General features: G+C 36.5%; 3 protein-coding genes across 3 annotated transcripts; 1 reads left to right on the top strand and 2 right to left on the bottom strand.

The window, feature by feature from the left end:
• Positions 1–990: 990 nt before the first annotated feature.
• LOC105169617 (polyol transporter 5) lies at positions 991–3,506 on the bottom strand. The gene is made up of 3 exons (XM_011090058.3): positions 3,268–3,506; positions 2,804–3,166; positions 991–2,359 (listed from the first exon to the last, which is right to left on the bottom strand). Exons 1-3 carry the CDS (start codon positions 3,395–3,397, stop codon positions 1,284–1,286), a joined length of 1,569 nt encoding a protein of 522 aa, XP_011088360.1. The 5' UTR covers positions 3,398–3,506; the 3' UTR covers positions 991–1,283.
• Positions 3,507–4,516: 1,010 nt separating this feature from the next.
• LOC105169618 (uncharacterized) lies at positions 4,517–8,111 on the top strand. Its single transcript, XM_011090059.3, has 8 exons — positions 4,517–4,917; positions 5,718–6,217; positions 6,316–6,388; positions 6,478–6,558; positions 6,648–6,711; positions 7,186–7,273; positions 7,364–7,448; positions 7,729–8,111. Exons 1-8 carry the CDS (start codon positions 4,825–4,827, stop codon positions 7,765–7,767), a joined length of 1,023 nt encoding a protein of 340 aa, XP_011088361.1. The 5' UTR covers positions 4,517–4,824; the 3' UTR covers positions 7,768–8,111.
• Positions 8,112–8,330: 219 nt separating this feature from the next.
• Positions 8,331–11,116, bottom strand: ABCI10 (ABC transporter family protein). Its single transcript, XM_088884076.1, has 5 exons — positions 10,754–11,116; positions 10,295–10,381; positions 9,169–9,294; positions 8,958–9,080; positions 8,331–8,590 (listed from the first exon to the last, which is right to left on the bottom strand). The coding sequence occupies exons 1-5, from the start codon at positions 11,009–11,011 to the stop codon at positions 8,381–8,383; spliced, it is 804 nt and encodes a 267-aa protein (XP_088740202.1). The 5' UTR covers positions 11,012–11,116; the 3' UTR covers positions 8,331–8,380.
• Positions 11,117–11,637: the final 521 nt, after the last annotated feature.

An 11,637-nucleotide genomic window follows, 5' to 3' on the forward strand; every position in this document is an offset into this window, starting at 1 on the left:
GTCCAGAAAAAGCTTATGAGGAACAGAAGGGGTATGGCATGCTATAATCTCCTGTCCCACTTATTTTTGGGGAGAGAAAAAAAAACGTGGTAGTGTATTTCCCCACAGTAGCAATACCGAGACATAGTTGTTACCCAAAGAAAACAAACATGGTACTTTCTTGGGCCCCATTATGGGTCACAGATTTCCTCATATTTACGCATCCAAACAACAACTTAATTCGGACATATATATATATATATATATATATATATCCTTCCTCAATTATTTGATATGATATTTTTGAATTTCACACCCAACGTACTTGTATTAGTCAACAGTTCATGTATATATATGTAGTTGTAACTTGTCAATATTTTTTTAGCATTTTGCTTCCTGGAATCAACTTAATAAATTTGTTAAAAAAATATGGAAAAATAATTAGTAATTCAATTAATTATAATATTTTTGTCTATTGGATGTCAAGACTAAAAAGCTTTTAAGATATTTTAGAAAAATTTAATATTTTTAAAAGAGTTTATAAAATTCAAAACATCTTATTTTTTTAGAATCTTATAACTATTTAAAATAAAATTGTCAATTAATTTTTAAGAGCTTATAATAAGATGTAAAAAGTTTATATAAGCTCTGCCAAACACCCTCTTGGGTATGATGTTGATTTGAAATTAATGAAAATCTATAATAATTAACACAGTGTAAACGATAAAAGTTCTATTAAGGTCGTTAAAATTATAGATAATTATATCTACAACTCCTGATCAATGATTTATTTACACAAATACCCTGATTTTGAAAAATCATACATATGCTTGCCAAAAATGCCAACACTTCTATTTTTTTGAAAAATTATACATACACTTGAAAAAATATCAACATTATTATACGATCTATCCTTATTTTTCTTTTTTTTTTATTATTAGGGGTAATTTATGTAATCACATAAAAGATATATATGAATAATTTATATAAATAAATTATAGGTCAAAGATGTAAGTGTAACTATCCCTTAAACTTAAAAAGACATTTTATTTAACTAGAGCAATTCTACTTTCATCTTATTTTGAATTTCTTCAATAACACGATTCCATTCGCATATAACGAATATCCAGCAAATTGCATTTTAGACTTCACACCCCCTTCTCCCATCTATCTCTCCTCCCTCAGCCCCACAAATTTCACACACTTGTCATTAACTCATCAACTTCAGAATGACATAAAAGCCCTTAATCATCAAACCACAACAAAGAAAGACAGAAAAACAAAAAATGTCAATAGTCTTAATCCTAATTATGGTCCGTAGTAGTATTCCCTGTTTGGACATGGCCGTTATAATCACCTTTCTTTTCCTCTAATGCTCTCACAGTGGATCTCCACTTGAAGAACGTCCCAAACAAAGACCCCATTTCTTCGAGGGTTTTCCCTTTTGTCTCCGGGTACAAAGTGTAGAAAAACACCCATGCAACAGCAGCAAACCCTGCGTACAAGAAGAATGCACCTGCAAGAGTGATGGCCTTGTACAGGGATATAAATGTCATTGTTAATAGCGCACTGGTCACCCGATTCGACGCTATTGCCAAAGCGCACCCTTGGGCCCTTAACCTCAACGGAAATATCTCCGAACTGTAAACCCATGTGATTGGGCCCATACCCATTCCAAAAATGGCCACGAAACATAAAATCGCCACCAAACACAAAGCAATGGCCCACACCAATCTGTGATCCGAATTTTGAATAAAGGTAAGCCCAGTAGCCAGGACCAATAAACACACACAACATCCTCCTATGCTAGTCAGAATCAACGGGCGCCGTCCGATCTTATCAAGAGTAAACGTGGCAACCAGAATGAACATTAACTTCACGAATCCAACGGCCATGGTCGCGAGTAGCTTGTGAGTGTCATTGGTTATACCCGCCTTTTCGAAGATTTCCGGACTGTACAGAACGACGGTCTCTATCCCACTCGCAATTTGAAAGAAGTGTATCCCAGTTGCGCAGAGCATTATGTGGAGCACGGAGGGGGTAGGGTGGAGAAAGAGTTCTCGCCACACGCCTTCCCCATGGTGTTGTTTGGGGACAGCAACGACGTCGTCGTTGCAGTGATCCGGTATGCCTGCAGCCTGTTTGATATCGGCGAGTCTTGATTTTACTTCCTCTGATGAGTCGGAGGTTCTTTCAAGAACTAGTTTGGCTTCGCGGAGGCGGCCCTGCATGATGAGCCATCGAGGCGACTCGGGCATGACCAGGATGACGAGAACGACGAGCACGGAAGGGAACATGCCTATTCCGAGCATGAATCGCCACCCTAAGTTGGTCGGGAGTTTGGAAAATGCCAGATTGGATACATATCCCAAAAGTATTCCTGTAAATACATAAAAAGAAATTAAAAAATAAATGAGTTAACAATAATAATTAAAGATAATTACATGCAGATGAAGTTTGATAATGGAGGTATGATTGTGATGTATAGAAAGCGGACATGCTAATAAATTAATGCATATGGATACCCTTGCCAGTTGCTGCTCAAACATTTTGTCTATATATACATATTCTTGAGGCTTAGCTTATGGTAGCACATAATTTCGGTCCCCGTGATAAAGACTTTTTACCTACGGAGTACAATAATGTCACCTACAGCCGTTTTCATATACGCCCCCCCGCACCACTTTTGGAACCTTGTTATTAAACCTCAATACAATTTAATTAGTCTGAAAAGGACGAAGAAACATAAGTACCTAAAATTCGTGAAAATTAATTAAATATTCAACTCTGATATTTATTAATGCAAAATATACATGTATTGTACCAATATTGATGAATAGCTCTGGAAAAGAAAGGAGGAGGCCCCGACAGGAGGCGGGCGCCACCTCCGCCGTGTACACGGGCGCAATCATCAGCGCGTGCCCGACTCCGATGCCAGCTACGAAGCGGCCAACCATGAGAAAGGCATAGTTGGTGGCCAAGCCCATAAACAGTGCGCCGAAGAAGAATATGGCTCCGGCGAAGACTATGGTGAGGCGGCGGCCAACCCGGTCGGAGATGCGGCCGGCGATGGCGGAGCCGATGAGCGCGTAGAGTCCGAAGATTCCCATGATCACCTCCTTTTGAACGTCGGTTATCTGAAGGTCTCTTTGGATGTAGATTATAGCTCCACTCATCACTCCGACATCTGCATGCATGTAATAAATAAAAAAATATTAATTTATTTTTATTTGACGGGCATAAGATAGATGTAGGTATTGAAGAGATGATCATATGTGTAGGAGGTACCGTATCCAAGTAAGACGGAAGTCATGGAAGCTAGGAAAGAACAAGCCGTAGCAAACTTGTTTCTTGTAGGTTTGGGGGGCGCCGCCGGGTCGAAGAAGGCAGCATTGTTTTCCGGTTTCTCCTCAGCCATGTTTGGAGTGATCAGGATGTTAGTATATATGTATCAGGTAGTGGAGGGGTGGAACCCGGATCTATCCATCTATCTATCTATATATATATATATAGAGAGAGAGAGAGAGAGAGAAAAAAGGAGAAAATGGATCAACTCTTGTTTGTGTTTTCATTTTGGGCTTTCAGTAAAAATAATTTGTATTTTTAATTTTGTATAGATTTTTTATGTGAATTGAGAGTGTTTTTGGATTAGTTCCATTTAGGAGTAAATTAAAAAGTGGAGAAATGTGTTTAATTAGCTCCTTCAGTTTTGGGGGTCAATTTCCAACCTTATCTTGGATTAATTTTCATAAAAAAGGGTCTCAAATGCCTAAATAATTCAAGAAATAGAACCATCAAAATTTTCTTTTTGTCATTTTTGATCTACTACAAATGTATGATTGGTACATACATAAATTGTTGGTTACAGAAAAGATTAACAGGAAAGCGATGAAATTTGTCATTTTCATTTATATTTAAATTATTAGGTGTTGACCAAAAGAATTAATTTGTAATTGCAAAAAAACAACAATCTGAATAAGCCAAGCCACCTTCCAGTTCAAGTTCACACTCAAACTATTATTTAACCAAAGAAACAAATATAATACAGATTTTAGACATGATTTAATTTAGGTCTAATTACTCACCATTTATGGCTCTTTTTATTTCTTTTTTCTTTTACTAGCAAGTTTTTGCCATGAAAGTCGTAATACATAGAAATTAAATGGGCCAATCTGAACTTAATGGGCCTTCATGTGTTCCAAGTGCCAAGGCCCAGCCCACTGAACTCATAACCCAATAGCCCAGCGTTGCAATACAATTACGGTAATAAATCCTTAATTTAGTTATGACGATTAATTTTAATCCTTAATTCAGTCCTTGATAATAAATAATTTTAAATTGTACCATAAATGAGAATAAAATTATAAATTAACATTTTATATTTAATTGACATAATAAAAAAATGAATGTAATGATATTACAAAATGGTCGTTTATTATATAAAATAATTTTTTTATATTATTATAAATACTAATTATCTTATTATTCTTCTTTTTGAACGAAGTTCAATTTGATCTGCATAAGATTTATTTCACATTTCTACATCAACAAAACAATACCACAACCGCGTTTCTGTTACCACCAAATTAACGTTTTTAGTCCACGATTTCCGCTTTTACTTACAGAGAATGTGAACAGTCGGTGCTCTTTCCATCTGTACGGATTCGTTTCTTCCTCCCTTCCACCAAATTTTGAGTAATCCATCTTAGAATAGACTGCTCTTTCCAATCTAAATCTGGGTTTCTGGAGATACCATCTTTCTGTTCTCCATTTTCCTCCTTCAGACCTCGAACCCAGAAAATAAAAGCATACACACACAGAGGAAAAAACAAATACGAGAACAGCATGCATGCCGTCAAAAACAGGGTTTACGATAAGATTACAGGATTCTTTTCTGATTCGCAATCATCTGATGAGACGCTAGATCAAGAATCTGAGGTAACCCTTTTGGGCATTTCAGTGTTTTTCCCTTTTTTGAGGGGGAATATATGCATGCATTTGATATTTAAATTTGATCTTTGATGAGCCTTTTTTGAATAAGTCATTTTGCTGCATTTGATCTGTGGGTAAAGGTTCTGATTCTGCTTTGAAGATGTTTTTGTTTAGATGGTGACGCTGTATGGTAGTTTTATAACGTTTGATGCAGCGATACCGCTGATTTGAATCTGGATATACCGATAGATTTGGAGTAATGGGCCGGCTGACATTTTTGACATTTTTATGAACAGTAGATCGATTTTGTACGGTGAAAAAGAGAAAGAAACCTTTATTGGGAAAAGGCCATCCTTTTTGTATTCTTGGTCCTTTTCTAGTTAATCTCATTTGAAGGTTAATCCTTTTTGTAGATTTAAAACAAGTTTTGGTACCCAAGTGTTTAGTTATGGAGTGGATGTGTTTTTTTATTATTGAGAAAATAATGTGATCCAAAGAAGTATTCTAGCACTAAATTTACATCTGAGAAAAGAATTTATTTTGGCCCAAATCTCTCAGTCAAAATTAGATACACACACATACATGTAGGAAAGAGTTTGAGCTTATTTACATTTTGGGAGATCAATGTGAGTAGGTCTCTAGTGTGATAATACAACTGATGTCATACTTGCCATTAGCTCACTCAGGTAAATGATCGACTTTTGTAACTTTCTTGATTTTTTATCTGCGATCCCTTTTGCCGATTCTCCATAGATGTTTACATTGTTAGAGATTGTCTTTATAACACGAGGGTTCTATGTGTATAGGCCAGGTCATATGCTAAAGATGCAAACTCGCTGACTTCTGTACTGTCCTTCATTCTCCCCTCAGCTAGTTTTGATTGGTTCAGTCCAAATCCCAACACTAATGAGGTCAAATCTAACGAAGCTCAATCATTTGAATGTAGTAGTGAAAGTTCATCATGGAAAGATAACCCCTTGGATAGGTGTACAGAAACAACTAGCAAGTATGAGCTCAAAGAAAATAAACAATCAGATGAAGACAATGGTGAACATGGGTTGAAAATGAGCCTGAATCACAATCAAGAATCATTTGGCGGCCACTTAGAAAATGTAGAACCTGGCTCCAGGACAAGCTCTAGTGGCAGCTCTGATGTGTTTGAAGACACCTATACTCCACGTACTTTTCAGAAGTCTATGTCCTGCCTGGGGGATGAATCTCTTTTCATTTCTCCAGATTTGTATGAATTCTTTGAGGCATGCCTTCCTAATATAGTAAAAGGTTGCCAATGGGTCCTGTTGTACAGGTAAAATTGACAAAACGTTTGTTCGTAATGTGTCTTATACTTTGGTCGTATAAATTAGACCTTGATGTATGTTCTATAATTTACTGAATGAAGGGCAGTACGGCAAGACATGGTATATCACTTCAGACGCTTCTCCGGAGAAGTTCTGGTCTTACTGGGCCTTGTCTATTGGTATGTCGACTCTTTTATGACAGTATCAATAAGCTGTACAAAATGACCATTTTCACATTTGTTTGATCAAAATCGTCTTTTTGTTGTAGATTACTGGTGATAGACAAGGTGCTGTATTTGGTGGATTACTTGATTGCCCTCTGAAGCCTACTGCAAAAAGGAAATATCAAGTATGTTATATGCTTCTGTCAACAAGGGAAATATGTACCCGGAGACCGTATAGTTTGTTAACAGATTTCTTTTCCGACCTGTCTGACAGGGAACATATCAGAGCTTTGTTTTCACAACTATATATGGTGAACCAAGGCTATTTAGGCCAACCGGTAAGCACATTACATTAACTATACCCACAGATCATTTTCATATTCTTTTCCGGAAGGACTAAATAAGAAACCAACCTTGTCCTCTTTGTTCTTGAAGTTGAGACGTTTGGATTAGGAGCCTCAATTCCCAATTAAGAAATTGGACTATTTAGATGTTCCTACTAAGATCCTAGATGTCTTTGATGAGTATTGCAATGGAAAATGATGATAATTGATTCGCTAAAGAGAGCCTGGGTAGAAATTATGGGATCAATAAATATCGGCAACTATGAAATTGCTGACTGATAGTGGTCTTAAAACATCAAGACTGGTTTAAATCATGCCTGCTTAGATGTTAGGCATCTTGAGGAAGCCCATTGAATAAAAGATAAGAGCTATGGAATTATAAAATATATTGGGTGTTGCAGTTCTTGGGATCAGTATGTTATCATCTCTATGAAGTTCATTAGTAATTTTCCTTTATTACTTGAACAGGAGCCAATAGATACTTCTACTTGTGCGTGAACGACTTGCTTGCTCTTGGAGGAGGTGCAAACTTTGCTTTATGCTTGAAAGAAGATCTGTAAGTTCTTTCACCACACTGCGGACCTATTTTTCTAATTTTGTAACTTCAGAATGTGGATTTTATCACCTCAATAATTCAATGTTGTAGGTTATCTGGGTCAAGTGGCCCTTGTGAAACATTTGGCAACATGTGTTTAGCTCATGATGAAGAGTTTGAATTAAAGAATGTAGAGGTAATCACTTCTTTCCCCCTAACATGTATTTTCTAGTTTAAATATCTCGTTAAAGATTGGAAAAGAACAAAATGGTTCATCTCTAGGAATCTATTATGAAGTACAATTCACTTGAGGTGTTGGTAAAAAATGTTTTATAGGCCTTTTCCCCATTAGTATTGTTGCGAACTTGTTAACCAAATGATGTATGAGTAGTGGCAGAATTATGCTTCTTTTGTATATTTCATCCGGCTGTACTGCATTTTTAACCTTACTAATGATCATTTCCTCCTCTCTGCAGCTGTGGGGTTTTACACACGCATCTCAGTACCTTAGCTGAACCAAAAGATGATATATTTCCTTGTGTTTTTACCTTGTTGAATTATTGAGGCAGGAATAGCACAACGATAGGGATACCTTCACAGGCAAGGCTTGTGCTCATCATATTCATCGTTGTAGGAGTTGGGTCTCTAGCTCATTCACTGAGAACTCTGAACTAAGCCCCCCTCGTTGGGCCAAAGCTAATGAGATCCTTCTTTCATTTTTTTTTTCCTATTAATATGTAGAACTAGGGCAGCCTTTTTTCAGCATACGGGATTCTGTTTCATATAATTTCAGGTGGCGTGTATTACATCAGTGTGGTATTTATCTAAATTGCATCAAAATAAACCAACCTTTTACTTATCTAATTCTATTTAATTTTGTCCCAAGGCTAAGGGGATTATTGGGGTGGCTGAGCTGAGGGCATATTTGAATTTTTGCTTGAAGCGAACTTGATCTTTGATGCAGAATTTAGTTTGAAGATTTTTTTTCTTTAACAGATCCCCATTTTTAATATCTGTATTATTCTAACAAATTCTATATATGGTTGACAATTTAATCAAAGAAACAAACAAGCAAGAATAGAATGAGGAAGCGGTTTAACTGAAAGAATACACCACATTATCGACTATTCAAGAATTAATTTGCTCAATGTAGGAGGATTGCCGGGCCTCAACAAAGTTCAATATGGTTGAAGGATCAGCTTGTAAAACAACCCTCCCATCTTCCATATAGACGGCACCATCTGCATATTCAAGCTCTTCCAAACGGTGGGTAACCCATAATGCTGTAGTTCCTTTGGAACTAGCCAAGCAGCTTTTAACCGCTCTTATAACCCCAACCTAGCAAAACGTAAGCAACTAATCTTGTTCAGATGTCCATGATCCCATCTAAAATCAGAAACTTTTCAATGATTATAGAAAAAATGAGTTGCAAAGAAGCCAAACTGCATCTAAGGAACTTAAATTGAGAGGACTGGATTTGCTGCAATTACAATCTTGGTCACGAGTCTCGTGACAGTAGACAATTTAGTGGGATTAGGAATTGACTGGTTTCCAGCATTCACGCACAATCCTCCTTATCAGCAAGGTAAAAATACTAATAATGTTTTACTTCAGATGGCAAGAGTTCGTAAGATATCCTTTCCAAGTTCCTCTCCTCTGTCATTCCAACGGCAAACAAAAGCAGGTGACAGTAAATTATGCATACCTGATCATTTTCATCCAAGAATGATGTGAGTTCATCTAGTAAAAATACTTCGCATGCTTCTGCCAGAGCACCAGCTATAGCAACCCTTTGTTTCTGACCACCACTAAGAGTTTGAACTGGTCTCTAGATGAGTGAAAAGGGTCGTTAAGCATAAAATAAAATCTCGTGACAATAGACCTTAAGCAGTTTATAGTTTTTTCTTTTAACATACTTGCAAATATTCATACATGCCAACAGCATCCAAAGCTTTAGCCACTCTTGACGTAATTTCATCATTGGTTATATTGAACTTGCCAAGGCCAAATGCCACATCTGCCTCCACAGTGGGCATAACTACCTGCAAACAGAAAGGTCATGTCACCACATGGTTTATCCTAGAAGACAATTTTGTTTCACCAAATGAGATTCAGAATGTGATTCCACATAACTAAAGAAGTGAACGACTGATAATATACTGAAAGGAGGAAAGCCTACAAAAGGATTTTTCTAAAACAATGTAACTGAATTAGTACTCCCATCTTATTCCGCTAACTTTCAAAGCATATACTCTACCCAAAAGAATATGGTCGGTTCTATAAATATGCATCTCTCAAAAATAAACTCTTGTGCCAGCATGCTAAGCTCAAACTTATCTGATCCCAAAACCAACCCTCAACCAATCTGTCTATCATCTCTCCATTCTCAATGGCAATTGTAATATCTTTTGGTGCGGGAAGAACATCTTGCCTTAAGTCAATAAAAGCTCTTCACTTAGAATTTTTTTCTTGCAACCATACTTTAAAAACCTCTTAGATTATTTCAACCAGGGAAACTTGTGGCTCTTAAATAATCATGTTAGGTCAAGTTAATACAAATGTAATCACTGTTAGATATAATCCCACATGATTAGCCAACAATACTTATGGTATAACCCATTACCAGCTAGTTTAGCCTCGGATAATGTTTACATTTTGGCCAACTTCTACCCATTTGAAATCCATGTACGAAGCATAGATGAACATGAACTCACAAGGGGGTTGTTTTAACATGTAATACCAACCTATCACTATGCAGAAAAAGTAGAGCCACCCCATTTCTGAGTTCCAAGGAAAATATGTTCCTACCGATGTGTATGGATCGTCCTTATAACTTCACGCTTCAAAGCTAGATAGACTGCATTTTCAGCCTAAGAAACAATTGATACAATCTCTTTGTAGGACTTGAAAGTGCTTGTGGTTGGGCAAGAACATAATTTACCAACAGAAGTTACAGACATAAAAGTTTGCATGTAGAAGCCATCCATAAAAGAACATAGACAACTGTACACACCATAATTCGCACTTCTTAAGAAATCCAACCTGATGATCAGGATTCTGAAACACAAAACTCCGCGGCTTCTTTACATGCAAAGATCCACCAGTTGGATTCAGTAAACCACCGAAAATCTGCGAAAATCCACAAAACAAATATCACGGTATGTTAAGATCCATAAACTGAGGTTTGTGGAACTAAAACTTACAAAAAAATCTATTCACAATGTGAACTGAAGTACTGTCTACTTCCAATTCTGAAGCATCAATTCCTAGAAACAAAACACACTGCCAAAATGTAAAACTGCGATGCACAAAGGCAACATATCACAATAACTAATACACAGGCAACACAATACCCCAGGTATCTGATTGTATATTCTCAATCAGAGATAGTAGCCTCAATTGAAAACTGCAAATAAGAAACTCTATTATGCAAAAGTTACTAGAAACAAAAAATTCACAACAAGACAAATAGAACAATTACATATCCACAGCATTCTATACTTTTAGAAGCGTAGATTTCCCGCATCCATTTGGGCCGAGGAGCATCCAGAACTGTCCAGCGGGGATGCTGAGAGAGCAATCGTTGAGAATAGGTAGAATTCTTCCTTGCCGAGTTTTAACAGAGTAGCTGAGATTCCGGCACTCTATCGCGAAATTCTCAGTCAATGCGGAGGCAGCGTAACAGTTTCCAGCAGCCTGAGACCGGAGGAGAGGAAGTTGCACCGGCGGTGTGGCGCGAACCTCGGCGGTGGCATTCATGCCTTGAGAAGAAGCCCTGCTTAATACTACTGACTTGATGAATGTATTCTAATCTGAAGATCATTCGGGTTCGACCCAAACCCACTTTCTTAGATGGGTTTTACACAATTTTGTATTCCATACATATATAGATATATATATATTATTCTTACGCAGGACAAAGCCGTGGGGAAAAGTTGCAATAAATCTTACCGCTTATTCATATTTTCACATTTTTAAGCTTTACAAAGACTTCAAAATAATCGCGTTCATTACAAATAAAAAATTATGATAAATTACGAGATTTTTTTAGAATTTATCATAATTATAAATACCTATTCATTATTTGAAAAAATTACAAAATACATCTTAAAATTAATAATCATATAGCAAATATTTTCCATGACAGTACATTATAGGCGACAATTAACTCAAATATATATTTATAATTTTTTAAATAATAAAAATATATTTATAATTATATTAAATATTAAAAATGCCCCGTTATAAATTCACCCTGAAAATTAAGATTTTGAAGCGATCCGAGATCGATGTAAATACCAAAAGCTCCAAGGAATGTCTTGCCCATTGGGTACAACTCTTGAATAATGACTTCCAGTTCCACATGAAAATTAAAAACAAATAAT

Source organism: Sesamum indicum, linkage group LG8, assembly GCF_026168435.1.
Source record: "Sesamum indicum cultivar Baizhima isolate 11 linkage group LG8, ASM2616843v1, whole genome shotgun sequence".
In the NCBI taxonomy this organism is placed as follows: domain Eukaryota; kingdom Viridiplantae; phylum Streptophyta; class Magnoliopsida; order Lamiales; family Pedaliaceae; genus Sesamum; species Sesamum indicum.

Excerpts from the sequence above, each read along its gene's own strand:
- LOC105169617 (XM_011090058.3), bottom strand. The coding sequence starts at position 3,397 with ATGGCTGAGGAGAAACCGGAAAACAATGCTGCCTTCTTCGACCCGGCG. Across the intron at positions 3,167-3,267 it reads TTCCGTCTTACTTGGATACG|ATGTCGGAGTGATGAGTGGA; the intron begins GTACCTCCTACA and ends ACATGCATGCAG. Across the intron at positions 2,360-2,803 it reads AGAGCTATTCATCAATATTG|GAATACTTTTGGGATATGTA; the intron begins GTACAATACATG and ends ATGTATTTACAG.
- ABCI10 (XM_088884076.1), bottom strand. The coding sequence starts at position 11,011 with ATGAATGCCACCGCCGAGGTTCGCGCCACACCGCCGGTGCAACTTCCT. Across the intron at positions 10,382-10,753 it reads GGAAATCTACGCTTCTAAAA|ATTTTCGGTGGTTTACTGAA; the intron begins GTATAGAATGCT and ends GGATTTTCGCAG. Across the intron at positions 9,081-9,168 it reads GCATGTATGAATATTTGCAA|AGACCAGTTCAAACTCTTAG; the intron begins GTATGTTAAAAG and ends TCACTCATCTAG.
- LOC105169618 (XM_011090059.3), top strand. The coding sequence starts at position 4,825 with ATGCATGCCGTCAAAAACAGGGTTTACGATAAGATTACAGGATTCTTT. Across the intron at positions 6,218-6,315 it reads CAATGGGTCCTGTTGTACAG|TACGGCAAGACATGGTATAT; the intron begins GTAAAATTGACA and ends AATGAAGGGCAG. Across the intron at positions 7,274-7,363 it reads TTATGCTTGAAAGAAGATCT|GTTATCTGGGTCAAGTGGCC; the intron begins GTAAGTTCTTTC and ends TCAATGTTGTAG.